Below are 27416 nucleotides of genomic sequence, written 5' to 3'. Positions count from 1 at the left end.
CATTTCCGGGTCAGTGGTGGGTCCTAATACTAGTAGCTCCATTTGTCACGAATTGAATGTGTAAATACTCCTACTAGTTTTGCTCATTATGTCAGTGTTGGAATAAAATCACGACAGAAATGAATGTGAGACGAAGACTACGAGCCGAATAAACGGATTTTAAAACTATGAACAGTGTATAGCGGGTGTATGGAAAATGGCGGAGTCCGGGAAAAATAGTAAAAAAATTCCTTCTTACATTGTGGTGGAGTTATAATGATTTTAAAATTGGTTCTTTTGCCACGTTTAGCAACTAGACAACAGATTCATTATCGCAATAACTAGTAATAGTGGTGTTTTATTTTCGCCTAAATTTAAAGGATGAACCTGAAAAAATCGTTTGAGTTTTTAGTATTGTATGTTTTATGAATTTGAAAAAGTCTTGAGTGCCATAGTGTTGGGTACTCATGGTGTATTATTTTGGGAGCCCAGGGCGATTTTTTTTGTAAATTATTTAAAACAACTTTAGCAGACTTTGATGTTTTATTTTTGGAAAATTCTGACCTGACCTGTTTTTGAGTTAATTTTGGACCCCGCTTTTTTTGAAATATTTAAAACAAACTTGAAGTTCTAGGTATTCCTGTTTGGAAAGAATTTGAAGGTTCTTTGAAGCCTCTAGTGTCTTTTCTTATAATAATTTAATTAAATTTCTTAGAGGATATGTCATTTGCTAAAATCAGTCTTAACAGGTACTAGGCCACCCGCCCTCTCTTTCCTTAGAGGGTATCTCATTTGCTAAAATCAGTCTTATTCTAAGAGGTACTAGCCCCGCCCACCCACCCTCTCTTTTCTTAGAGGGTATGTCATTTGCTAAAATCAGTCTTATTCTATCTAGTAGGTGTTACGATAAACGTTGATTTTGGCAAATGACATACCCTCTAAAAAAAGAGAGGGTGGGTGGGCGGGGCTAGTACTTGCTAAAATAAGACCGACTTTGGCAAATGTGATACCTGGTAAGAAAAGAGAGGGTGGGTGGGTGGGGCTAGTAGCTGCTTTGATAAAACTGATTTTGGCAAATGATATACTCTCTAAGAAAAGAGAGGGTGGGTGGGCGGGGCTAGTAGCTGCTAAGATCAGACTGATTTTTGGCTAATAAGATACCTTCCAAGAAAAGAGAGGATAGGTCGGTGGGGCTAGTACCTGCTAAAATAAGACCGATTTTGGCAAATGAGATACCTGGTAAAAAAAGAGAGGGTGGGTGGGCGGGGTTAGTAGCTGTTAAGATAAAACTGATTTAATTAAAAGTAACACATAGAAATTGTAACAGAAGAGTTGCCAAAAACTCAGAAAAAGAAAGAGCGAAAGACAGGAAAATTGGAGAAAACAGGAGAAGAAGCATGGATGAGAGATCTGGAGACAAACAAGTGAACAATGTTTAAAGTAACATAAGGATATCGCCTTGTCGTTGGGGGCTATAGAATACCACGACCATGCAATGCCACGTGAGGTAAAAGTCCTCTAAGTGAATTAAAAAATCCCAATATGTGAAGGGTTGATTTTCGGATACCAGGGGCCTTTCGATTCCCTTCTATAACCTGCGGGGTTCTACTCGTCGGATTCTTCTGCACACCAAACGAACTCAAGTGGAAACATGAACTGGGGAATATCTGGGGACGTAGAATAATTTAAAATGGGTCTGAAGGGCATTCCGAGCAACTAAAGAATTGTAAGGCTCCATGAAAGATCTAACCAATCAGGACCTGCGGATGTGCGAGTTTTAACCAGAAATCTTGGACACTGGAAAGTCTTCGAAGCATTGATATGTGCTGACAGAACTACCCTGTCTGAGAGAACTCTAGACAGGGTAGGGCTTGTAGTTAGCAACCTATATTTAGAGGTATGCACCGATCGCGAAGCTTCCAAGACCAAGAAAAATCTTGCTACTGGTTTAGGAGCTACTCCTGGTTCTCAAGAAGATTCTGAAACTTCTAAATACATGTAACTTTAAATTCCTCTCTTTCCTCAGTTGGGTTATCTGTGGAATCGAGTACTGGATCCAATGCAACCAATGATATCTAAATAAGCATATAAAAGAAATGGTGAGGAATATCAGTAGGTATTACAATAGTGATTGAGCAAGAGTGGAAGAGAAAACATGAACAGTAGATACACAAGAAAGGAACAAAACGAAACATTTCGAAGTTAAGAGAGTTGTGTGAAACAAAGAAACAAGAATAATAAATCGATTGGAACAATAGGAGGATATTTTTTAAAAACAATATAACAAATTAGACACTTGAAAAAAACAATAAAAGAAACATAACTTATAGATACAAAGTAATATCATTAGAAGAGATAACAACAAAATTAAAAAAAAGCTGAAATTTGGGAGAATGATCCGTAAACGTGGAACATTATAGAACAAATTAAATGTCAAATTAACTACTATGAAACGGCGTAAATGAGCACTTATTAAGTTATTACATATTTTGAAAGAATAGACGACAAGACACTATACTTTGTACAAGAAAGATAAAGAAAACACAATTATAGTAGAGTGGCATGTAGCACGCTACTAATGAACGGTAGAGCGCATGAGAAAAGAACGCTCGGGAATGTTGATCCTTTTTGTAAAAATGCATTTATAAAAAAAGAAATATTAGATAATGGGAATATCATATTTTAACCTGCGAAAATACACGTGTATTATTCAAATTGACGTCTGCCTGTCTAGCCGTGTGTCTGTGTGTGGTCACCGAAACCTTAAAATCGCTTTAACTGATCGTAAATTGGCGCACGAACCCAACACGAAAACCAAGAAAATAAAGTTTACACACAAAGAATTTGTTTCGCTGCTATAAATCCAACGTTATGATCGTTCTATTACTTTACAAATTGGACGTTTGATTGACGTAAGTTTTTTAATAAAATAATTATCGTCTTCCAATCTCTCGTTTCTTTCCTTGCAATAATTGTCTAAAACATGAGGATCACGAACATTTGACATTACCTCTCTCCCTGGGCAAACGACATGACACTGACAAATTTGACACAAATGATTTAGCAGCTGGAGCTTCTCTGGACTTTCTACGAATTTTTGCCTAATTCGCCATGCACCTGCGGCGCATCCACAGGAAGTACTTTGCACGCTTATGACTGAACCCGGTAGACCCATACGAACCTGAAATGTCACCGTGCGAAAGTTACTTTACAACTGCATTTCCTCCGTCCTTGAGTGTCCGGGTCAACGCATCCCAAACGAGCAAAAAGCGGCGTCCATAATGCCCCCAAACCGATGGTGCGTGTCGAAAATTTCGACCGTGACATTACTACGCCTACAAACCGCAACCAGAAGTTCGAAACGGGACTCTGTCGTGTATGGGCACCCTGGTGCAGTTATTGCATTAATCCAGCCATGCGTGAACGGGATTTCTTCGCAAATATGCAAACACTGTGCTCTTCGACAATAACGGCAGGAGTTTCATTACGAGATAATTAAGACAAAAAAGTGGAATTACGAGTTACTGTTAGACAATAGCTGCAAGAAAATTAGATACCGGAGAAAATCGAGTTGCTCTTGAATGATAAATCACTGTTTTCTGTGCGAAAAATCGTGATTAGATGCACGCCCGTTTCCTGGACGATGGACTTGTAATTTATACTAATTGGAGCTTGCAGCTGGGTGCAGCAGGTTTAGGGATTAGAGGAAATGATTCAGCAAACAATGGCCTTGCGTATCCTGAGGAAACCGCAAGGAAAAATTCTATGTTGTGTAACCTGCGAGGAGAACCGTTAGAAAGAACAATATTCGATGGAGATCTGATTACAAGATGTATGATAATCGCGCCGGTCGACGACTTACACAATTTGGAATCCTAGTCACGGCACCAAATTAAAAGTGACATCTTTCCCGCTTCATGATAAGGTCGACGGGTTACACAATACTGAATGAACCCGGCGACAACGACAAATTAAATCAAAAGTGTCAACGCATTATATAATTTAGAATTCTGTACACGATACCTCCCACTGCTTTACAGTTGAAACCAAAAGAGTCGTTTTTCTTATTCTACAATAATAGTAGTAGTCAAAAGATCACTGAACTTGGAATATTGGCCAAGACGCCAAATTAAATATGATATTGTTTTGTTTCGTGATAATCAGAATCACATGGACAACGGGTTACAACATTTGAATACTGGTCACGGCACCAATTCAAATTAAAAGTAACGCTTTTCTTGTTTCATGATGCGATTTTGCTTCAAATAATAAATATTAAGGGACATTATCGTTCAGTGGAAACACTGTAAACGTGGAATGATTCGATTAATAATAACGTTTGAAAAAATAAATACATATGAGAAAATAGTAGGTATACAAAAAAACATAGAAACTAAAAAGCTCCAGGTACATTAGGATCTTTGGTAACGATTATATTGAGATCTGGTTTTATCTTTGGCGTATCTGTATCTAACATGCAAAATAAAAACAAAATTTTTCCTCTCAATAATTTTTTTAATCCACGGGTAAAAGAATTTTGAATTTTAGATAACAAAATTAAAGTGAAAGTGAAATTTTTCCTCTTTCATAACAATTGTATCAATTAGCCAATTAGCTGTATAATTTTGGAGCCTGGTCACGGCATGACTTTAAAATAAAAATGACTTTTTTACGGTATGGAAATGTTACACTGACAAATTAAATTTAAGCGTTTTTCCTATTTTATGACCATCACAATAATTGTGTTGAATTCTGGTCACAACAAGTGAATTAAATCAGAAGACCCTCTTTTATCATTTTATAGTAATGGCAGTGGTTCACCAACTTATCCTTTTTGAATCGTGGTCGTGCCACCACATTTAAAAGTCGTGCCACTTTTCCTCTGTCTAATAATTCTGTGGAACTCAAAGTGAAGAATGAGGTACCCGAGTTGAAATATTTGCAATGGCTGAAAAGTAAATAATCCGGAATCTTGGTCGCGGCACCAAATATAAACAAAGTGACGCTATTCTTGTAGTGGCGTAGTGGCCAAAGGGTTACATCATTTTGAATCTCGGTCACGACACCACAATTTTCCTAATTAATTTAGAAATGACGCTTTTCCAATTTTATAATAATGACCAAAAGGTTACAGAATTGTGATCCCAAGTTAAATTGCCAGTAACTTTCTTATTTCATGATGATCGCAATGATCTTGGTTACGGTGCTATTATCTTGCATTTTGTAATAACTAGGGTAAAGGGTTACGCATTTTGACTCCTAGTTTGCAATGCCAAGTTAAATTAAAAGTGACGTGCTGATGATTGCAGTGGTCAAGTAAGAATTTTGAATCCTAGTCACGGTATTAAAAGTGACACTTCTTAGTTTATGATGGCACGATGGCCAAGAATTCATTACATAATTTTGTACTCTGGTCACGGCACTACGGTTTTGCAAATTAATTCAAACATGGCACGTTTCCAGTTTTATAACAATGACCACAAGGTTACTCAATTTTGGATCCTGGTTCACGGTACCGAGTTAAATTAAAATTGACATTTTACGACTTCACGATAATCGCAGTGTTCCCAAGCAGTAAATTATAGATTAAAAAAGCAGTAGCACTTTTCATTTTGCAATGACTACAGTGGAGGAAAAGATGGTATTTTTCCCAACTAGCTAAAGTGACACTTTTCTCGTTTATGAAAATCCATGAAAAATTACACAATTTAGAGTTATGATCACAACACCAGACTGAAACAAAGTGACACTGTTCTTATTTCATAATAGACATGGTGGCCAGCGAATTATGCAATATTTATTTCGGTCACCGCTCCACAGCTTTACATATTAATTCAGAATTTTTTAATGTTATAGTAGTGATCAAAAGATTATAGAATTTTGGATCCTGATTAATCACATCGAATTAAATTAAAAGTGTTATTTTTCTAAGTGCATGACTGCCAACGGGTGCATTCTGAATTTTGGTCACGACACCACTGTTTTGCAATTTAATTCAAAGGTAACGCATCTCCCATTTTATAATCATGAGTAAAAGGTTACACAACTTCGATTTTTGATTCACGGCGCGGCAGTGACAATTTTTCTGCATCACAATACTCGCAATGAATTGATCACAACGCTCCTGTCTTGCAAATTAAATGAAAAGTGACACTTTTTTATGATCAGTTAGACATTACTTACGAAATTTTGAATACTGGTCACGGCACCAAATGAGATCAAAAGTGATATTTTATTAATTTCACGATTATTACCGTGGCCTAAGGGTTGCGTGGTTTTGAACGCGGTCAAATCACCCTTGTTATGCAAACGAAATAAAAAGTGATGTTTGTTTCTATTTTGCAACTATAGTGACCAAAAGGTTACACGATTGTGAATCCTAGATAACACTACCAAATCAAATTAAGAGTGACATTTTGTCTACTTTATGATGATCGTAGTGGTCAACTAGTTATAGAATTGTGAAACTGGACCATGACACTAAATGAAATTAAGTGGCGCTTTCCCATTTTTTGTAAATCAGTTTAGAATAATTGCAGTGACCAAAACTTTGCACGATTAATGTTTGTTTTTTTCGTGTTTCGTGATAAACGCACGCAACGGCCAGAGGTTGCATAATTTTGGGTGTCAGTCACGGCACTTAATTAACTCAAAGTAACACTTTTTAAACTAGAAGTGGCACTGTTCCCATTTGATGATGATCATGGTGGCTAATCCTGGTCACGGCACCACCAGTTTGCAAATTAAGTTAAAAGTGTCACTTTTCCCATTTTACCGTGTGACAATTATGAACTCTAAACAGGCCATTCATGCCTCACACCAATTTAGAAAAAATTCGTGTCAGCACGCGATTAATTTTAATTGAACAATTAGAAGCAAGCATTGGTGAATCCCATGGAAAAAAGCTAAATCAGCAAACCCAAAGAGCACATCTCTATTACCGCGTTATTTAAGTCACGACTGGGAAGAAAGTGAGTTGTGGTCGAATCTCGACTTCCGAACCAAAATTGCACGTGGTCACTTAACATGTTCATTAACGAAATAAGAGCGAGCAACGAAAGCAAATTGTGAATAAATCATGACCGGCTTTAACCACACTTGATATACTGTCTCTAATAAGCAGTTAAAAGACCAAAATTCACTGCAATAACCTAGACTTTCTACAGTGCAGAAAAAACGAAATGGTAATAATCGGGCACGACCAGCTAACGACTGGATTACCTACGGAGTGACAACTGTGCCCGTTATAGCTTATGCATTATTTTCAGATGCTGTAATTAACGAATGCGCATAAATCACTCCGTGTTTCCGCGTCGGTATGTTACCATAATTTATCGGTTTTCGCAGTGAGAATGAATCGATCTTCGCTGTTCTATTTAGGCGGCAAAAAATCCGATTAGAATCAAATCGTTTCTGTTGTTAACCGAATTGCTGGTTTAATGAACGTTAATGCAAATTTTTACGATGCTCGAGCAATTTTTAACAGAGTCTGTCTTCGCTTTAACCTACTATTTACAGTTGGAAATGGAATTAGTTGAGGCAAATAAGCTGTAACCTTAATACCGTGAAGAGTGGCGTTTGGGATTTTTTCGTGATGAATTCTACGGTAGAGTATGCAAAAGAGAACAAACGATTAGATTTGGATGCTTGCGTGATTTCTTGAATCTAACAGCATTTTTAGCTCGATCTCGAACATTGGTGACGACTAGTTTCTCAGAGATTTTCCATACCTTGCAAAAGTTGTCAAAGTCTTGTTGCTCCTTTTGTTTTTTTTTTGCACAAACGCACATGTGCCATTATTAAGTTCCAAATATTTTCGCTTTTGATTGTAATATTACATCGTCTTTCATGTAAATTGATTCATTTTTATTATTTTTTCCTCATTTTCTAACTTTCAGTATATTCCTTTTTAACCTTAATCCGTTTAAAACACTAAATTTTTGCTTCATATGTACAACATAGTTATGTTCCTAAAAGCACAAACTCATAAATTTTTCTACTTTGTTTCACCCATGAATTCTATTTGAATGATGTTATTGCCTATATTATTAACATAGTAGTATTTTAGTTTCGTAAAACATTCTGCCTTAGGCTCTTCACCTTCACTTTTTTGTGTTCTCTTTTTAATCACAATTAAAATTTATTTATTCATCCCTCTAGAAAGTTGATGACGTCATTGCAAAAGTGTATTAAATACATATTTGTTAAAACATATATTTTAAGATACAACCGTTGTTTACGCTCTAGTAACATGTTTTTATTTTTTACAATCGTTTACAGTGTATGTTTGCAAAGATGAATGAATGATTTAATTAATTTATTAATTTTATCTTATTTTACTTAAATTCTGGGAACATACTTCTATTTTTATTTCCCGACCAATAGCTAAGGGGCAAACGGCTAATTCAAGTTTTCTCTGTTTCATGACTCCTAGATTATGAAAAAAATAGGTATCCCATTTTCGTCTGTCTGTTGACTGTGTCGAGTTTTATTAGACAGATAATCTCCGAAACCACTGGCCTGATTGTTGTCAAATTTTATAGGTATTTAAAGAATAAGTATCCGCCTTGATTTTCATCACAATTACTACAATACACGATTTTTGTGAAATATTTGCTATGTGTTTCATGTAGACAGTGTCTGCTTACACACATAACAAGCACGTGATGGCCGAGTGAATAAAAAGTTGGACTTGAGGTCTGCCCGCGTGAGTTCGAATTGCATCCTCGTATTTTTTTTAATATTGAATTTATTTGAATCTTTGACTACAAGTGCGAACGAAGTTCTGTCTAAATAACCTTGGAGCGACATTTAGTTCTTTTTTTCGCAAGGGTAAGCAGATAAATTGTTGTAATAGGGTCCATCGGGTGAATGGCAATTTTATGTTTTCTTGACCTTTTATAACTTCTAGAGATCCTAGAATATAAAAAGTAGACCTTCCATTTCTGTCTCTGTATCGTCTGTCGTGTGTCTGTTGTCTTTAGTTTGTTGACAATTTTATTAGTCAGCTAAATCAGTAGCAATCAGTAAAATGCAAACCAAAATTTGTTTGTTAAGTAAATAATGTTTAAATTTTATAAAATAATAGACTTTTATAGTTGTGGTTTGAAGGTTATCGTAAGCATCCTAAATTGCTAATCAAAATGTATCTGTTTATTCTCTCCAAAAACTTGACGTCATCCTCAAAGTTTAAAATTTTGTTGGTGAATAAATAGGTCAAAAATGGCTTTCTCATTTTCCAAAATTCATCTCAAAATTTGCGAGGTAATTTTTGCTTAAATTTGTAGTTTATCAACCCGTGCTTACATTTTACCTTAGAAATCTAAAATTTTAGAAAAAATGCAATTGATATAAAATCTAAATTCCACAAAATGTTTTGAAATAAACGTATTTTTTTCCTTTACAAAAAAAATCTTTTTTTTTTATATAAATCTGAATATTATTTATTTTACCATTCATTTTATGCCACTTATTTATTTCAAGGCAGTTAACCAACATGCGTTAACAGCTTCATGTTTCGTAATTTAAAGAAGTTAATTCTCTTGTCTTCGTCTCATAATAATTTACGCTCCATCTTTGTCTATTTTATCACTCACGTCTCTGAGCATGTTTCGCGCTTTTTTATTCGGTCGTTATTTCTATATTACTTAAACCATTTTTTTTTCAGTCTCTGCTTCTGCTAATTACCGTATCGTGTCTTTTCTTCGTTATTAGTGTAAAAAAAATGTAAAATGCAATTTTTTTTATTCGATTGGTTGCAAGCAGCCAACTGGGATAAAACATACTGACTCACAGCAGGCTAGTTAATTCTTAATAGGTAGTTAAATCATAATTTGTTTACACTTTTTACGATCCATTCACGTGTAAACAGATGTTCGAGCTGGCGGAACCAGCCGCAATTCATAAAACTGTCAAAACTGTCATTTACAAATGGCGCGGACCGCACACTGAACTGTTTCCATATCAGCAATTGTTTACATCGCCCACGTCGATTAAGCATTTTATTCGTGCCGAAAATATCATTCATTACGCTAGACACACCTGATCGGGTCGACGAACTTGTCAGCATACCTACCTATAAAATTATGACATAACATGTACTCACCGACTAGACCAGACAACGTATTGATTTATCGAATTGACATTTCGTTAGCATAGAAAGTCGAAATTTTGCACAAACTTGGCAAAAATCTGGCCGGTTGCGCAAGAGTTTTCGTTTTTACTGTAATTGCGATAATACACGGTGGCGTATCTCTGTAATAATTACATGTAATATGCATTTCAGCACTTGTTCATTATGTCTAATAGCTGTTGTTATCAAACAATAGATTCTCTAATCATCACCTCGGCAGAAGAGGTTCCAGGAAATCCGGAGTTTGTGCAAAGTGGTTGTAACACTTCGATTTGCTGAATAAAAATCGTGGTGCAGTGCCACGAAAGTAGTTGTTTCCGTACGTTTCGCTTCCTTTCTATTGATTCTGTACTTAGTCGGTATTATGTTGGGGATTTTTTATGGGACTGGGTTAATAGTTGGTAGATATGTAAATTAAAATTGGTATATCCTTGGGAATTCGCTACCTCACTGTTATGCCTTGTTAGTGGTAATAAAGATAACAATTGGAGGTATTATCAATTGTAGCAACCTTCAAGATAATAAGTAAGAGTGAATAGGACAAAAGGAGTGGTGATACGGAGGAGGTACCGATATTCGATGCAAATATATTCAACACCAGAAGAATGATTTAGAGATATCAAAATATATTAAGATGTTTGTTCCATTATATGCTTCATGTCGAGAATTTCACAGTTTTTCTCTATTGTACTTAAAAACCAGGTTACGAATATTTTTCTATTTTACCTGTGGACTAAATTTCCTTGGTACAACGTCTTACTCTCTTTTAATAAAAATGATAATAATTAATTGTTGTACAGATGAAGTACTACAAATGTGAACAGTTAACGATGTATTTAATACACTTTGATAGTTTTGTAAATTTGTAACCAAACTTTTCAGTGAGAAATGATCTGGACAAGAACTTCTACAACTCTAACGCACTAAACAATAGGTCCATGGCTCTTTTCAATATTTACTAATGACATCAAATTAAATTTTTCTTACAAATACCATGTGTTTGCAAATAGTCTGAAATTGTACAGTATTGCCAAAAATAGGTACCATTTGTCTAAGGCTGGTTTAAGCTCATCAGAAAATATGGAGAAATTTAAAGCACGTATCAGCTTTAGAAACCCGTTCTTCAACTAATAATTATTGTTACAGTTGCAATAATTTTTGACTCTAGTTCTACCATGTATGTAGAATTGTAGATATCCCATTTTTAACATTCATGTAGAACAGAAGTATATGAGTTTTCTAATTATTATTAAAGGAAAACTTCCGCTAATTACGATATGAATAACTATGGTAATTGCATAGAATTCCAGTTGTATCAATTTAATTTATTTGAAATGGATATTAGAAAGCACCGTACGTGTATAAATTTGTTTCTTGTTTATTACTGATATCACAATATTAAAATTGATTGTCGGCTAAAACTACAAAAACTTCTGAGGATATTGAACAAATGTTAATCCTTATGTAATGTTTACTTCCCGAGCGAAAACTAAGTTAAATTGTACGTATGTGATAGGAATATCAAAACGCTGACCAAAATTTATCTAATCATCCCCACCAACAATTTAATGACGTCATCTCAATATTTTGCATTATAAAGTAGGTACTATTTAAATTTTATAAAATAACGTACTCCGACACTTGTGATTTATAAACTCGCGTTAAATTTTTATCCTCGGCTTCTAGATTTTCCCAAAAAGCTCCAAATTACCTTAGATAATAACATTAACACTATATTTCAAAGGTGACAGATCTTATGTCTGTTAAAGTAATACCAATTTTAAATATTGTAACTGTAAAAGCTGTAAATAACTATTCGATCGTAAATAACATATTTAAGGCTGAAATCGGCGAGAAATAGCACTCCATATGAGTCAGCATTTTTGTTTACGGAAAAAGGTAACTGCTGCTTTATTATACATTGTTTTGTTAGAGTTTTCATAATTTTGAAAGAGGAATGATCAAACTGTGTTTCTATAGTGTGATTTTTTGTGATAAATAATCAAAAAATTTAATTAATTTTTTTTTTGCTTCTACACACACTTTTATGTTTCTGATTTTAACGTAACAAAACACACTCATTAAATGTTTCAAAATGGAAAAGTAAACAACTTTTTTAGGTAGTTACTGCAAGGCACCATTTTATGCAAATTTTGGTTAATTTAAAAAGTAAATAGATAATAGACTTATTTTTTGATAGCGTTCAAAAACTGAGCTCATGTAGTAGTATAAAATTTTATTTTAAATTTTGTCTGTAATGTAATGTAAGCGCAACAGAGCAGAAGTTGATTACTCAATTCGTACGTAATTTCCCGTTAATCATGAAATAAAATGCTTATAATTCCCCAAGGGAAAAATTTGTATGTATAAAATCATTTAGCGGTTTATTTTTAGCTACTGGCTTCAACCAGTTATACATGTCTGCTGGTAACGTAATTTTATTCGCTATTGTTTGTAAATAGTTTGACATAAATAACCACTTTAAACAAGAGCAAAAGTTTACTCCATTTCATTCAGTACATACATTCAATTTATTTTTTAAACTCACGGATACTGTGGAGTCGGATTTTGAAGTTCTATGTAAAATTAAAACAAAACCTAGAATTAAGAAATTAATTAGCAAAAATGCTATTTTTCACACAAAGTGTGTTGTGATACTAAATATGAGTTATTCAAAACATTTAAATTTTGATATTGTGTGTCAAAAAACTATAGATTTATGGCAATAGTTCGACACCATTGTATTGTGAGAGCGATTTACTAAATATTTATGATGTTTTTTTAGGTAAAAAAGTGAGAAGTTCCTAAACTTGTATCACCTGTAAAATATTTACATAAACTAGAATTAGTTAAGATGTTGAATCACAGACTGTCGCATATATTTACTTCGGCACGTTTTTTCGAATATTTGAGTGTTGATATTTTGCGAGAATAGTATTCTTGATCTTGATTTTGTGATTATACTACTGCAGTCGTGCATTCCATATAAACTCTTGCAATGGTATGTTGCATATTTGTATTTTAATTCCCTCGATTAGAATTTACTAGTTTTTAAAGTTCAAGTTTTATAATCGTTACGGTACAAAGTAAACTGATTGTAAATTTTAACCATACCATTAAATACTTATCGCTACTTTAACATCAAGTTTATTACGCATTCAATTTTAATGTTTTCCAACTATTACCTACTGTGTATTCGATTTTGTTGTTTTTTTTTTTCAAAATAGTTTTTTATTTTATTTTTTGTTTTGTTATTAACCTTTTGTTCTTTAAACGAAATGGACGTAGTATGTTAGACGTAAACACAGAATTTTCGCCAAAATTAGCTTAACACGTTGGCGTGGTTGTCAGTTCAACAACTACCTTGATGTATTAGTCTTCCGTATTGCTATGATATATTGTTCAATTTATTTAATTTAATTGTATTTATTTTAACCCAGAGTGAAAAGTTGTTTTGTAAAGTGTTATTTTTTTTGTTACTTTAACATGCTCAGCCACCACTGCTTTAAAAATATTTCACACACAAAGTTTGGATGTTTAAGTTTAGCTGGTATTTACGCACATGTTTATAATCCTATTAGAATTTCGTCTAAATCTGCTTAATTTGTGTTTACTGAAAATCCTGAAAACTGAGGACTTTTTGTAAATGTTTTAACTGTCTTTCTCTAACTACGTTTTTTCTCACTTGACCACAGTGCAACTGTCACTCGATCACCGCAAAAAACTCGTTTTGCGTGGACTTTTTCCCATTATGTAATCACCACTCATCTTTTTTCCTTTAAACAACACTTACAATGTCGTCTCAAACATCTGCAACTCCATATGGGTAAATAATGTTTCACTAGATCAAACACGACCAGCAGTCGTAACCAGTTTCCAACTTTTACTAGTTCGACAAAGCATCAATATCAATTACATAAAACTCAATGGAAAACTTCACATAATAAATCAATTCGAAAGTTTTCATTCAAAAAAGCAAAAAAATGTCTGCGGTTAAGGCCGCCTCACACTGTTCACTGACGCACGACGCGCTATCGAATTTAATTACTTAGAATTTGCGGTAAAAATGTCGACAATTTCTGTAATTCAAGAACGTGTAACCTTCAATTACAAGCCGGCAAATTATTGGTCGGAATTAGGAGATGTGAAATATCGGGTTTCGGTGTTGCTCGAAATGGGATATCTAAGATTCACCCGGCGTGAAGAAACGGCTACGTTTACACGACAAGTAGACGTCACGTGATACGAGATACGACGTTGACGTAACAAATTTTTTCCTTTTGACGTTAGTTCAGGCAATGAAAAATAGCAGGAAATGACTCAGACAGTATGCATTTCTTTGCGGTTGTTTTCGTTAAGTCGTGTATGATTTTAATTTACCGATTTCAAAAAACAGCCCTGAGAGTAGAACTCTCCGGAACCAGCAGCTATTTCCGTGTCATTACCACAGAAAGCATGACTAGCTCGATCCTTCAATGTCATTCATTTTCATGACTTGCGTCACATTATAACAACAACTATTGTCAAAACACGGTGTTGCCAAATCGCGTGTATCTTCTCGACAAGACAATGGATTAGAAGCTTCCATCTGAATTGTCCGACCAGTCCGAAGACCTTGACTGGTCTTGATGCTCTTTTTGAGGTCCGGTTTAGCGAGAAGCACACTACCAATTCACAATACTGATCTGTCACATCGACTTCGTTTTGTTTTTTGCCATGAAATCGGCAAAACCGAACCATGCGAAATCTAGAGGAAATAACCTAAATACTTGGCGATTCGCGAAAACCTGTAAACCTATTTCACACGTGGGAAATATTTTCGGTGGATATTATTAACGAGCGACCTAAATATGTTCCATGGAAATAATATTTGTTGAGTGCATGGTGGACGTTGTAATTAAGAGATAGCATATCATTAGACGATACATTAAAAATTAGTGAAGTGTAGATAGAAAGATATGGTGTGTTGAGTGTTAATTGTACTGTTATTAATAGAGTGGTGTTTTTTTATGAAAGATTTCACTCAAATCTTTAGAGTCATTGTGTTAATAAATTGTAGATCGTTTGATCCAGTTTCAGTATATTTATTATGACGTTTTGAAACTCAGTCTTATAAAGTGAATTCATTCCTTCTAGCATTACTTTCCTACCACAAATTAATTTTAGAAGTATTATAATTACGAGTTTGCTGTTCAGATGAACACACATGGAACAGAAAGTGAATCTATAATAAAAATAAAATTTGCATGTAACTTATTGTCTATTTTATAAAAGTAAAACCTGGTATATAACATTATTACTACTTATATTAAATGTAAGGTGTATATCGAACTTAAACGTTGATGTTTTTTAAGTTGAATTAAAATGATAAAAGTGTGAGTAATATCAATTGATAATGAAGCTGCTGCCTAACTTTTACCGAATTATATCCCTAAGTAAATAATTTGGGTTTACTTGAACACTATCAAATATTTTGATAAGGAAACAATTTTGTTTTTGTGGAAATGACGTCTATTAGTATAGTATATAAAGATATTTAATTGTCATTCTAATTCTCGCTTCCACTGTAAAAATACAAAAATTAAAAGTAGAACTAGACCAAAATTAGATGTACGAAGTCAAGCGGAATAACGGATAAAACTGCCAAACATGTTCAGTTTACTGAAAGTCACGTTTTTATCTATTTTGCTTTCTTGGTTGTTAGTAAAAAGTCATTTGCCAATATTTGAAAGATATTGTAGGTATATTCAGGATATTTATCAACAAAATTTAGACTGGGATTTGACTATAGTTTGTCGTACTGATAAATATTATTAAGTGACCTAAACGAAATCGTACATTTTAACTTGGGCTATTCAGTTAAAATAAAAAATGAACTTAAAATAACCAGAATTAGAAACGACTTCTAATTTAATAGTCGTTTACATACGGAATAGTTGATATACCAACATACACAAAAATCAAGTTTACTGAAAACCTGAAAAGCAACCAGTCACCTTGTTATAACTGTTACAAAGTTAATCGTCACAACTTTTAAAAAAATCATAACATGCATATTCGATTTCGTAATTCTGACTTATCAAAGTGACTACTTTTCATGTATGCATTACGGGCTTAGATACGATACACGATAGACGTGTGTACCACATGATAAAGCCATTTAAGCTTTACTTTTAAATAATTATTTGTAGCTGATAACACTACTAGTTTATATTTCGAATGAGGAAGTTTCCGAAACGAGGCCGGAGCTGACGTTATGAGCAAAACAAAGCACTGTAGCATGTGTTTTGCACTATTTTTATGTAGTTGTTTTGAATCCGAAAATAACAATTTAATAAAACCAGTATCTAAGTAATAAATATACTAAAAATCAAATAATAAGAAAGCTTGCTGACACAACCTATTCCACTAGGCGTGCATTTCTATAGTCGAAAAAGAGTAAGAACAATTTGGAAATCAGGAAAATTACGAATAGAAGCTAAACGAAGAGCAGTGAAAGCTGAAAAGTTGTTATGAGAAAGAACTGAAACAGCTCTGGGGAGATCAAAGTGAAGAGGTGGTAAAAGGAATATGAAAGTGTAGAGAAAAATATTGCAAACAAGAAAGAAGAACAAATGTCAACGAAATCGTGAAAGAGAATTGTGAAAAGAGAGAAGAAATTTCTAAAGAAAAATAAAAGGAGATACTAGCAAGGCGCCGTTGAGTTCGGTCATAAAATATGTATGTAGGTACGTCGTTACATGTACATTAGGGTGATTCAAAAAAAAAAAATAATTTTTTTTTTCGTGTCAAAGAGGTTCAAAAGTTTCTTTTCAACGTAAAAAAATACCACTTAAAAGTTGAGCTCTTAATATTAATATTAAGACCGTCCGCATCGCGTTTTTCTATTTCCCATAAGAATAACATGGGAAAATTTTTGTTTGCACCTTCTGATTTTTATTGCTAGCCCGTCGTGTGTCGTGAAAAAAATTCAATCACATATTTTTATAGAGAATTGAACGCTCTACAAAAAGTGTCTCCTATGATTTTGCGAGAAACCTGACTATGATTTTTTAACCCACTGATGCTGAAAATGTTCGGAAAGAGTTTTACTGGCCTTATTATAGCATAAAATTATAAACAATTACTGTTTAAAAAACTAAATTTAAAATGTGTATAAATTTTTGTGGTGATTTATTCCAATAAGACCATCAAATTTATTGTAATGCATCAAAAACGTCAAAATTTGGATAAATTTAACTTTAGCCTAAAATAACTCTTCAACTATCAGGTTTCTCGCACAATCATAGGAGACACTTTTTGTAGAGCGTTCAATTCTCTATAAAAATATGTGATTGAATTTTTTTCACGACACACGACGGGCTAGCAATAAAAATCAGAAGGTGCAAACAAAAATTTTCCCATGTTATTCTTATGGGAAATAGAAAAACGCGATGCGGACGGTCTTAATATTAATATTAAGAGCTCAAATTTTAACTGGTATTTTTTTACGTTGAAAAGAAACTTTTGAACCTCTTTGCACGAAAAAAAAAAATTATTTTTTTTTTTTGAATCACCCTAATGTACATATATACAATATTTGATTTTTACAATCATGTAAGTATATGTACAGTGCGCGTGTGAAGGAAGAAACACAAAACCTATATGTCAATTTTTTTTTTTTAATTATTATACTCAAGAATCTTGAAGTAGGTCTCTGATAGTGCGTGTTATTATGTTATTATGTTAAGGTCATTTCTCCGACATTTATTTACTTTTAGGTAATCACTACATTGGTATTTTTTTAATGGAAGCTACCAAAGTGTTTTATGTTGTTAGATGTTTCACTTATCTAAACGGTAGTATTAGAAGTTTAATAACTTAAAATAAAATCTTTTATGAGGGTAGACCTTGTGTTTTTAATTCCGTTCGGTGGATTTTAATAATAATAATAATAATAATAGTATTATTAATAACACAGCTTCCGACTTAAAGTCTAATAACATGTAGACAACTAAATGAACTAAAGTAAAGTCGAATGGGAATAAATAATGAAGAAAAATTCTTCTGTATAAGTTGTAAAATTTTTTATATACATATTTTTAATGATGATTTTAGGTAGTAGGAAACATGTATGTAACACATAATTGTGATAATAATATCAAGTAACGTAAACTATTTTTTTAGTATTCCTTCCTGATGTTGTCTATATACATGTACAAAAAGTTACGTATTCACTGTGAATTATTGGAAAAAAAAAACTGACGCAATTTGAAGCTACAATTTAAAATTATTATCAAATATACAAGGTTTGTTAGACACCGTGGCCACATTTTTTTAACGTAACGTCCTACAAATTTTTACAGGTTTAGGTTCCATATTAAAAGAATATTTGTATTTTGATCTAAACAAAATTGATCATATTTAAATATTCTCAACTCCGCTGTATTTAAAGATAGAAGCTTGGAATTTTGCACACGACTTTTTAGTAATTTGCCTTGGTAACGTAGAAAAACATCGCAGTGTGTTTTGATTTATTTATACTGGGTGATTAAATTTACAAATATTATTTTTCTCATTTTATTCAAATGGGAGAACTTGTATTTCATTACATTTTCGGGCTAACCTAAGTACGCTTTCTTTTGATACTAAAGTTGTTCAGATTTATCTTAACAGTTTTTTGGAAATTAATTTTAAAATAAATTGCAACAAACCTGATATTAAAAAAAACTTACTCAGAAACAACTTCGACATATTCTTGTATTTGTGATTTATGAATCCACCTTAATTTTTTTATTACCAGATTTTTATTGCTTAATACTTCGAATAGTAATGCTGTGCTTTAAGTACATAATACGAAACAGTCTGAAACGTGGTGCTGCGCTATGTTAAGTGATCTGCGCTTTAATACTCCATACATATCTTTAAATTCTAGGGGTTATCATCAAAAATAAAATAAAATTCGTAAAATCAAAGCTGTATTTGTTGGACTCTACTTCAGGGGCGAGGGACGTTCTGTCTAAAAAAATCTGTGTCTGTCTGTGAAAAATGTCATTTATAAACTCCGTTGCCAAGTTGCCGTTGATAGTAACTTTGGTGTCCAACTTTTACCGTATTTAAAGGGGTTGTAGAAGAAATATGAAGGATTTAAGTTGATTCCTACAAAAATTTACCATTTTAGAGATGTGTTAAGTTTCTTGTTGCCGAAATAAGTCTACATATATTAAGAAAAGAAGGCAAAATGTAAGAATATCTCAATTGTGATGATTTTTTTATTCGCCGTGAACCAAATACTGCAAAATACTTATTTCTTTACAAGAAATTAAAATTTACCATTTTAAAAGTGTTTTACGTTTCTAAGAATAAAAAAAATCATCACAATTGAGATGGGATGGGTGGGCGGGGTTTATATTTTGCCTTTTTTTTCTTTATTAGGCTCCGCCTCATAATTGCAAAATCCATATTATTTTGCAAAAATGTACCATTTTAACTAGGTTTTAAGTTTCTTGTTGTGAAAAGACGGCTATGTATATTAACAAAAAAAATTGGTCTAAAGAGTTTAGACAGTACTTCCCTCGCTGTCGGAAACTTGACGACTGCATGCCTATTGTGTTTTTTTTCTCATTACATTTTTGTAGTGGGAATTTAAAAAAAATTGCGATGACGTCATCAACATTTTTGCAAGGACACGTATATCAGTTGGGATAGATGTAGTGTAATACTAAGAATAAAATTATTATATTCTCAAATTTTCGGGAAAATGAATTGGGTCGTTTTGAATATTGATTTGTAATAATCAATAAAATAACGAAACAATTTACTCACGTATACGTATCAGAGGCAACTGAAAATCGTGTATGTATAAACATTCTTAATTTAAGATGACAGGGGTAACAGCATACGTGAGAGTCAAACAGAGAAACTGTAAACAAAACGACCATCGGTTTTATTGCTTCGACTTCCGCTTATTATATAAAACATTGGGTTTTATTTTAATTCTTGACGGTGAAATTCACAATTGGTTGATTATAAACATGTCTATTTCACATTCGCGGAACCAAGTGAGCGCATAAAACAAATGCAGGTCTGTAATGTTAAAGTCGATGTAAATAAGCGTGCTACCCTTATGTTTCAACCGAATTTTTCCTTTAACAAATTTTGTGTCTACCAAATTGGGTTGGTTGGGGTGTAATACTAATTATTTTTTTTAATCAATAAAATAAACTTCATTAATTTTTTTGAATCACCTCTTAAGAAAATCTAAAAAATATGAATGGAATGATAAATCACAAGTACAAACTCATCATATTTTTTGCATTTTAGATAGGATTTATTCAGCAAAATTTAAGGGTGACGTCATCAATTTTTTTAGGAGGGATGAACAAATACATTTTGAACAAAAGTTTACCATGCTTATAATAACTTTAAAATATTCCCAAGATTTCAAAGCATTCGGTTTTCTAATTCCTGATTAAATCGATAAAATAAATTCACGCCTTCATTAATTTTTTTGAGTCACCCTGCATATGCAAATCCAAAAATATGATTGGAATGATAAATCACAAGTACAGACTCATCATATTTTGTACATTTTAGATACGATTTATTCGGCAAACTTTTGAGCTGACGTCATCAGTTTTTTGTAGAAGATAACCAAATATATTTTGACTAAAAATTTATTATGCTCTTTATAACCTTAAAACATCTGCAAGATTTCAAAGCATTCGGTTTTGTAGTTCCTGATTAAATCAATAAAATAAATTTACGCATTCATTAATTTTTTTGAGTCACCCTGTATATGCAAATCGAAAAAATTTGAATGGAATGATAAATCACAAGAAGAGACTCACCATATTTTGTACATTTTAGATAGGAATTTTTCAGCAAAATTTTGTGGTGACATCATAAATTTTTTAGGGGGGACGACCAAATACGTTTTGATCAAAAATTTACCATGCTTATGATAATTTTAAAATATCTTCAAGATTTCGAAGCATTCGGTTTTGTAGTTCCTGAGTAAATCAGTAAAATAAATTTACGCTTTCATTTATTTTCTTGAATCACCCTGTATATGCAAATCCAAAAAATATGAATGGAGTGATAGATCACAAGTATAGACTGATCATATTTTGTACATTTTAGATATGATTTATTCGGCAAATTTTCGAGCTGACGTCATCAAGTTTTTGGAGGGGATAAGCAAATATATTTTGACTAAACATTTATTATGCTCTTTATAACCTTAAAACATCTGCAAGATGTCAGAGCATTCCGTTTTGTAGTTCCTGATTAAATCAATAAAATATATTTACGCATTCATTAATTTTTTTGAGTCACTCTGTATATGCAAATCCAAAAAATATGAATGGAGTGATAAATGACAAGTACAGGCTCATCATATTTTGTACATTTTAGATATGATTTATTCGGCAAACTTTCGAGCTGACGTCATCAAGTTTTTGGAGGGGATAAGCAAATATATTTTGACTAAACATTTATTATGCTCTTTATGACCTTAAAACATCTGCAAGATTTCAGAGCATTCGGTTTTGTAGTTCCTGATTAAATCAATAAAATATATTTACGCATTCATTAATTTTTTTGATTCACCCTGTATATGCAAATCCAAAAAATATGAATGGAGTGATAGATCACAAGTACAGACTCATCATATTTTGTACATTTTAGATATTATCTATTCCACAAACTTTTGAGCTGACGTCATCAAGTTTTTGGAGGGGATAAGCAAATATTTTTTGACTAAAGATTTATGATGCTCTTTATAGCCTTAAAACATCTGCAACATTTCAAAGCATTCTGGTTAGCAGATTAAAAATTAAATTTCAAAATGTTGTTTTATAATTTTGATTTTTTTCCAAAAATCTGGACGTTTCGGGTGAAAAGTCGATTCAGAGTTGTAAACTACATGTGTAGGACTATGTTATTTTATACAATTGAAAACCCATTTACTATGTACAATTTTGAAGTGACGTCATCGCATTAGTGGTGGGGATGATTAGACAAATTTTGGTTAGCGTTTTACCATCTACATGATATTCTTAATATAAGTACAAAATTTCACAACAATCGGTCGAGTACTTTCGGAGATTATCTGTCTAATAAAAATCCGGGACAACAGACGGACAGACGGACGGACAGACGGACGGACAGACGGACAGACGGACAGACGGACAGACAGACGGAAATGGGAGACCTATTTCTTCGTCTTCTAGGGGTCATGAAAGATCGAGAAAACGTAAAAGTAGAGAGTCGGCCGACGGACTCGATTACAATACTTCCTTTGCTTACGCTCGGGAAGTAAAAAGGAAAAATATAAGGCCCGCTCACCCGCTCTTTTTTTTTATTCGTCGTAAGTCGAGGGGCGGAGCTTAATTGTAAAATCCTTATTTTTCTACGAGAAATTACCGTGTGAAATATGTTCATAAGTAATCGTGTTATACAAAGAAAACTAAATGTATTATTAAAAAAGAAAACCAAAAGAGAAGCCCCACCTATCCGTCCCGATCTCTCGTGATGAATTTTTAATTCGTTGTCAGACCGAAGGGCGGAGTCTAATTGCAAAATCGATACTTTCCTACAAAAATTTACCATTTCAAACATGTTTTACATTTCTTGTTGTGAAAAGAAGACTACACATATTACGAAAAAGGGTAAAATGTAAGCCCTTGTAGTTATAATACTAACTAATCTGTTTTTGAGCCGAATAGCAATAAATCTCGTTGATTTAAACGTCGAGAACTATCTTCAACAATGCATAAGTACTGACAGAAAGCTACAGTGTAGTAAATGATGGTAGCTATTTGAAATATGAGGGTTTCGGTGAACAGATGATTAAATGTTTTAATATTAGTGCTATTTGATTGGTTGAAAACCCAACGTCAACCCAACGCTGTGCCAACTTTCAACGGCAACGTCAACGGATGATGTAACCGACGCATACTTTTGTTGCGCATTTATCTTACAACGGCAACGTCAACGGCGAACAGCAACGTCAGCGACAAGTTTATAAATCGGTCTGTATAGTAATCGAATCTATCAGACGAATGGCCACTTTTATATTTTTTATATGTATTTTAAAACAAAACAACTAAAAGTTTTTGTGCCAAAATTATAAACCTTCGTTTTTAAAAATATGAGGGTTGTGAATTTTTAACAACACTATATTTTAAAAGAAAAGCAAGTATCTTGAAAACTGTTTCATCAAAAAACCCTTATATTTGATCTTTTCCTTTTTTCGTGAAAAAGAAATCTCTGAAAATATACAGAATGTATTATAGAACAAAATTTTAGGTTCTTAACTTTTAAATGGAACACCATATACATTTGAAAAAAAAATTATCAAAAGTTGTTTTGACAGAACTCCTCTTGCTTCTGAAATACAATGAAAATATCCAGCATTTTCAAGTTGAGTTTGTCTTTTACACAATTTTGTGGTGACGTCATCAATATTTTTGCAAACACATGTATATCAGCATTGGTTCAGCGTAATACTAAAAAGAATAATAGCCACCTATATAACTAAATCTAAAAAATATGAATGTGATAATAAATCACAAGTAAAAACTCGTCATATTTTGCACATTTTGGGTAGAATTTATTTGGCAAAATTTTGAGCTGATATCATTAATTTTTTGGAGGAGATAAGTAAATATATTTTGATTGAACGTTTATCATGCTTATCATAAGTTTAAAACATCTGCAACATTTCAAAGCATTCCGGTTAGCAGATTCAAAATTAAATTGCAAAATGTTGTTTCATAATTTTGATTTTTTTTACAAAAATCTGGACGTTTCGGGTACAAACTCAATACAGAATCATAAATTACATGTGTAGGACTATATTATTTTATACAATTTAAAACCCACTTACTACAATTTTGAAGTGACGCCATCACATTATTGGTGGGTCGATAAATTTTGGTTACCATTTTACCATCTGCAAGACATTCGTAATATGTATAAATTCAAAATTTGACAACTATCGGCCCAGTACTTTCGGAGATTATTTGTCTAATAAAAATAGGGACGGCAGACAGACAGACGGACAGACTGGATTACAATACTTCCTTTGCTTACGCTCAGGAAATAAAAATATAAATTATCGCCCTATATGTATAAGTTAGTTCTATTAAACTGAGTAAAAAAAATTCAAAGTAGTTCAATCTCAATGTACCTATATCTCTTTCACTACCCTATGCACCTACAATACTTTTGATTTTTAAACCGTTTGTTTTTGAAAACACAAATTATTTTTTCTCATCAACTTCTATGATGCTGCAGCTGCTAGAAAAAAGTGCTGATGTCATTATTTTAATGAAAATGTCGACAAAAGATTTTGACACACACCTTAAAAACAAAATGTGGAACAAAGACGTCTTTGCAATGCGGATTTTTATACGGTATATATTTCCGTGGAAATGTGCCATTTTGAATCTTGACACGAACCGACTTTAAGGCTGTCGTATCAGTTTTTTCCTTGAGTAGCATTTAAAAAGTTTGGCGTCTAGCCAGTTTTATTACTTAAGGGGGCAATTCACCAAGCTCGATAAGGCCCGAATCATTTACAATTTACAATGCTTTAAGGTTTATCGGGCTTTACCGAGCGGCGTGAATCACCTCCTTTGCATACACTTTGTATGCACAAAACTGCATAAAATCCAATAACTTCGTACCGCAATATTTTCCAAGAATTATGGCACGAATACGAAGATGATTTCATGTACAAATACTTCTTAATATTTAAGTCTTAAACACGAAAGCTCGCTCAATTATGCCCAAATATATGAATGTACCTTATAATTACGTCACATTTTCACCCAAAGCTAACAACCCTTCCCCATCGATATCATCCCCTTTAAATCAGAACCCTTGTTTCTAGAGCACCGCATTAATAAAAACCCCATAACGTCCACGTCGGGGGTGGGGTGGTACTCGAAAATCAATACCCTCGTCTCGACTTTCCGACGCTCCATAATAAACGAAAAAAAAAAGAAGCAATTAGCAACAATTCGCCCAATTTAAATTCCTGTCATGCACGATCTGTCATGATCATGACTCATGCAGTGGTAGCATACCATCCAGCATATTCCTGGTGCACTCATCCTCGTAGCAATCCTGCAGACCTCGCGCACTCATTTTTTTTTCTGACACTGGTCACTTTGCCATTTTTTCACGCGTGAAAAGTAAACGTCACACTTTGTTTACACCGGCCGGCGTTTGTTTTCACCGTAATCAAGTGTGCTTTGACGGGACAGCTGATTGTTGCAAGGCAAGGCCTACTGTTTTGCCTGGCAAGGTTCATGGCGAGCGACAGAATCGGACACGCGCACAAGTAGGTCCTGGATCGATTAGGTTTTGTTATTTTGAATAAGTTGACAGTTGCGACTTTTTTACTTTAGTCGCGTTTGAAAAAAAATGGAGGCCGAGAAGGGGAGGGGGAATGAGTCAGTCGATTATAGTGTTGATTTGCGATGATAAGCAGGATTGAGATGCTATTGTTGTGCAGCCTGACGTCTTGATAAACAATAATCACCTTTGGTTGATATATTGTTTAGTAACTTGAAGTTTAGACTCTTGATTTGTGTGGGAACTGGAGGTTTAGATAATTGGGGAAAAAACCGATGGCCGTTATCTTTAATGAGTGCGTAGGTGCATTTGACAACTTAATTTTGGGGGAAAACTGAAAGGAGATAACTGTAGACTGATCTAGTATTTAACTTAATTGGATTCAGGTGACATTTTGTCGTAGCCTCAAACCGTGGTAAAATGGATGAAGTAATCGTTTGAGACTTGACCTAGACGGTTTTACGCAGCTAATCAATGTAATTATTATAGTGTTCCCACTACAGTAAACATAATAAATATGAAAATCGAGCAGGTAGAATTGATAAAGATTAAAGATCAGACTTTGTCCCACTTAACACAGAAGTTGACTTGTCAACAAATACTAGGTACAAATATTACACTACTAAGAATATATACAGCGATGAAAGATATTATATATATTTTTAGTTTTCGAACGTACTTGTATGCTCTTAATTAGTTGGGCGCCCTTGATGAATTGCTAATTTTATGTTTTTGTACGAGTTCCTTGAAACTGCAACCGCTAGAACGTGGAAACGATACTCATTTGAATCCGTTTCTGAATACAAGTCGATTTTGTATAATATAATTGCATCTAGGCCTCAAAATGCTCAAAGTAATTTGTAATACTTACATCTCAAACACTATAAATTTTACCAGAAAATTGAATACGAGTTTGGCTTTGAACATTTTCTTGACATTTCCGAGCCTGCAGTGTGGACGAATCCTTCTCGAATAGATTGTAATAAATATATCTCAGATTCGATCAGTTTCAACAATCTCCTTGTTTTCGCTTGTCTGTCGTCCATCGTCTATTGTTTGTTGGCGATTTTATTGAACAGCTAATCTTTAAAAACTGCTAAACTGATTATTTTGAAATATTAGCTGTATGTTAGCAATATCGTGTAAATATAAAACATTAACCAAAATTTATTTGTTCGTTCCCAACAAAAACTTGATTAGGTACCTCATCTTAAAATGCTATTTAAACTTCCGCTTTTAATTTTAACTTTTTGCATATATTTAAGTTTTTGGAAAAAAAATATATATGAACTAGCTGACCCCGTGAACTTCGTTTCACCTACAACTTAATTTTGAGTCTGCAAACCGAATGCTTTGAAATCTTGCAGATGTTTTAAACATCTGATAAGCATAATAAATTTTTATTCAAAATAATACTTACTTCCTCCAAAATTGATGACGTCAGCTCAAAATTTTGCCAAATGAATTCTTTTTAAAATATCCAAAATAGGATGAGAATATACTTGTGATTTATCATTCCATTCATATTTTTTAGTTTTGCTTATAGGGGGTGTCTCAAAAAAAATTAATCACTGAGTCAGTTTATTTTATTGATTGAATCAAGAATTGCAAAACTAAATTTTTAGATTTATTGCAGACGTTTTGAAGTTACTGTTTGACATGATACGTTTTTAATTAAAATATATCTGTTTATCAAGCCCAAAAACTTGATGACGTCATCTCAAGATTTTGCCGAATAAATCCTATCTAAAATGTGCAAAATATCATCAGTATATTTTCGTAAATTTATCATTGCATTCATATTTTTTAGATTTGCTTTTGCAGTGACAAAAAAATGTATGGGTCAGTCAATTTATTTTAGAAAATAACTCAAGAAAGAGTTGCAGAAATGACGTAATTAATATAATTCATAATGTTTAAATATGATAACTATTGATATGTGATAATTAAACCAAAAACC

The 27416-nt window shown here is 33.2% G+C and overlaps 1 protein-coding gene across 2 annotated transcripts in view; it reads right to left on the bottom strand.

Annotated features, from left to right (window-relative positions):
• LOC135125880 (cerebellar degeneration-related protein 2-like) overlaps positions 1 to 27416 on the bottom strand; it is an 84331-nt gene that overhangs the window by 16597 nt on the left and 40318 nt on the right. The window contains exon 1 of one of the 2 annotated variants that reach the window (XM_064051619.1): positions 25186 to 25404. The exons of the other annotated variant lie outside the window; for it this stretch is intronic. Coding sequence (XP_063907689.1) covers positions 25186 to 25246 — 61 coding nt within the window. The 5' untranslated portion in view covers positions 25247 to 25404. Of the gene's footprint in view, positions 1 to 25185; positions 25405 to 27416 lie in introns of those variants that run through there. 2 annotated transcript variants of the gene reach the window in all.

Source organism: Zophobas morio, unplaced genomic scaffold, assembly GCF_036711695.1.
Source record: "Zophobas morio isolate AGI-343-1 ecotype UQ-CSIRO unplaced genomic scaffold, CSIRO_AGI_Zmor_V1 ptg000009l, whole genome shotgun sequence".
Classification (NCBI taxonomy): domain Eukaryota; kingdom Metazoa; phylum Arthropoda; class Insecta; order Coleoptera; family Tenebrionidae; genus Zophobas; species Zophobas morio.
This window is presented reverse-complemented; position numbering and strand designations above follow the sequence as displayed.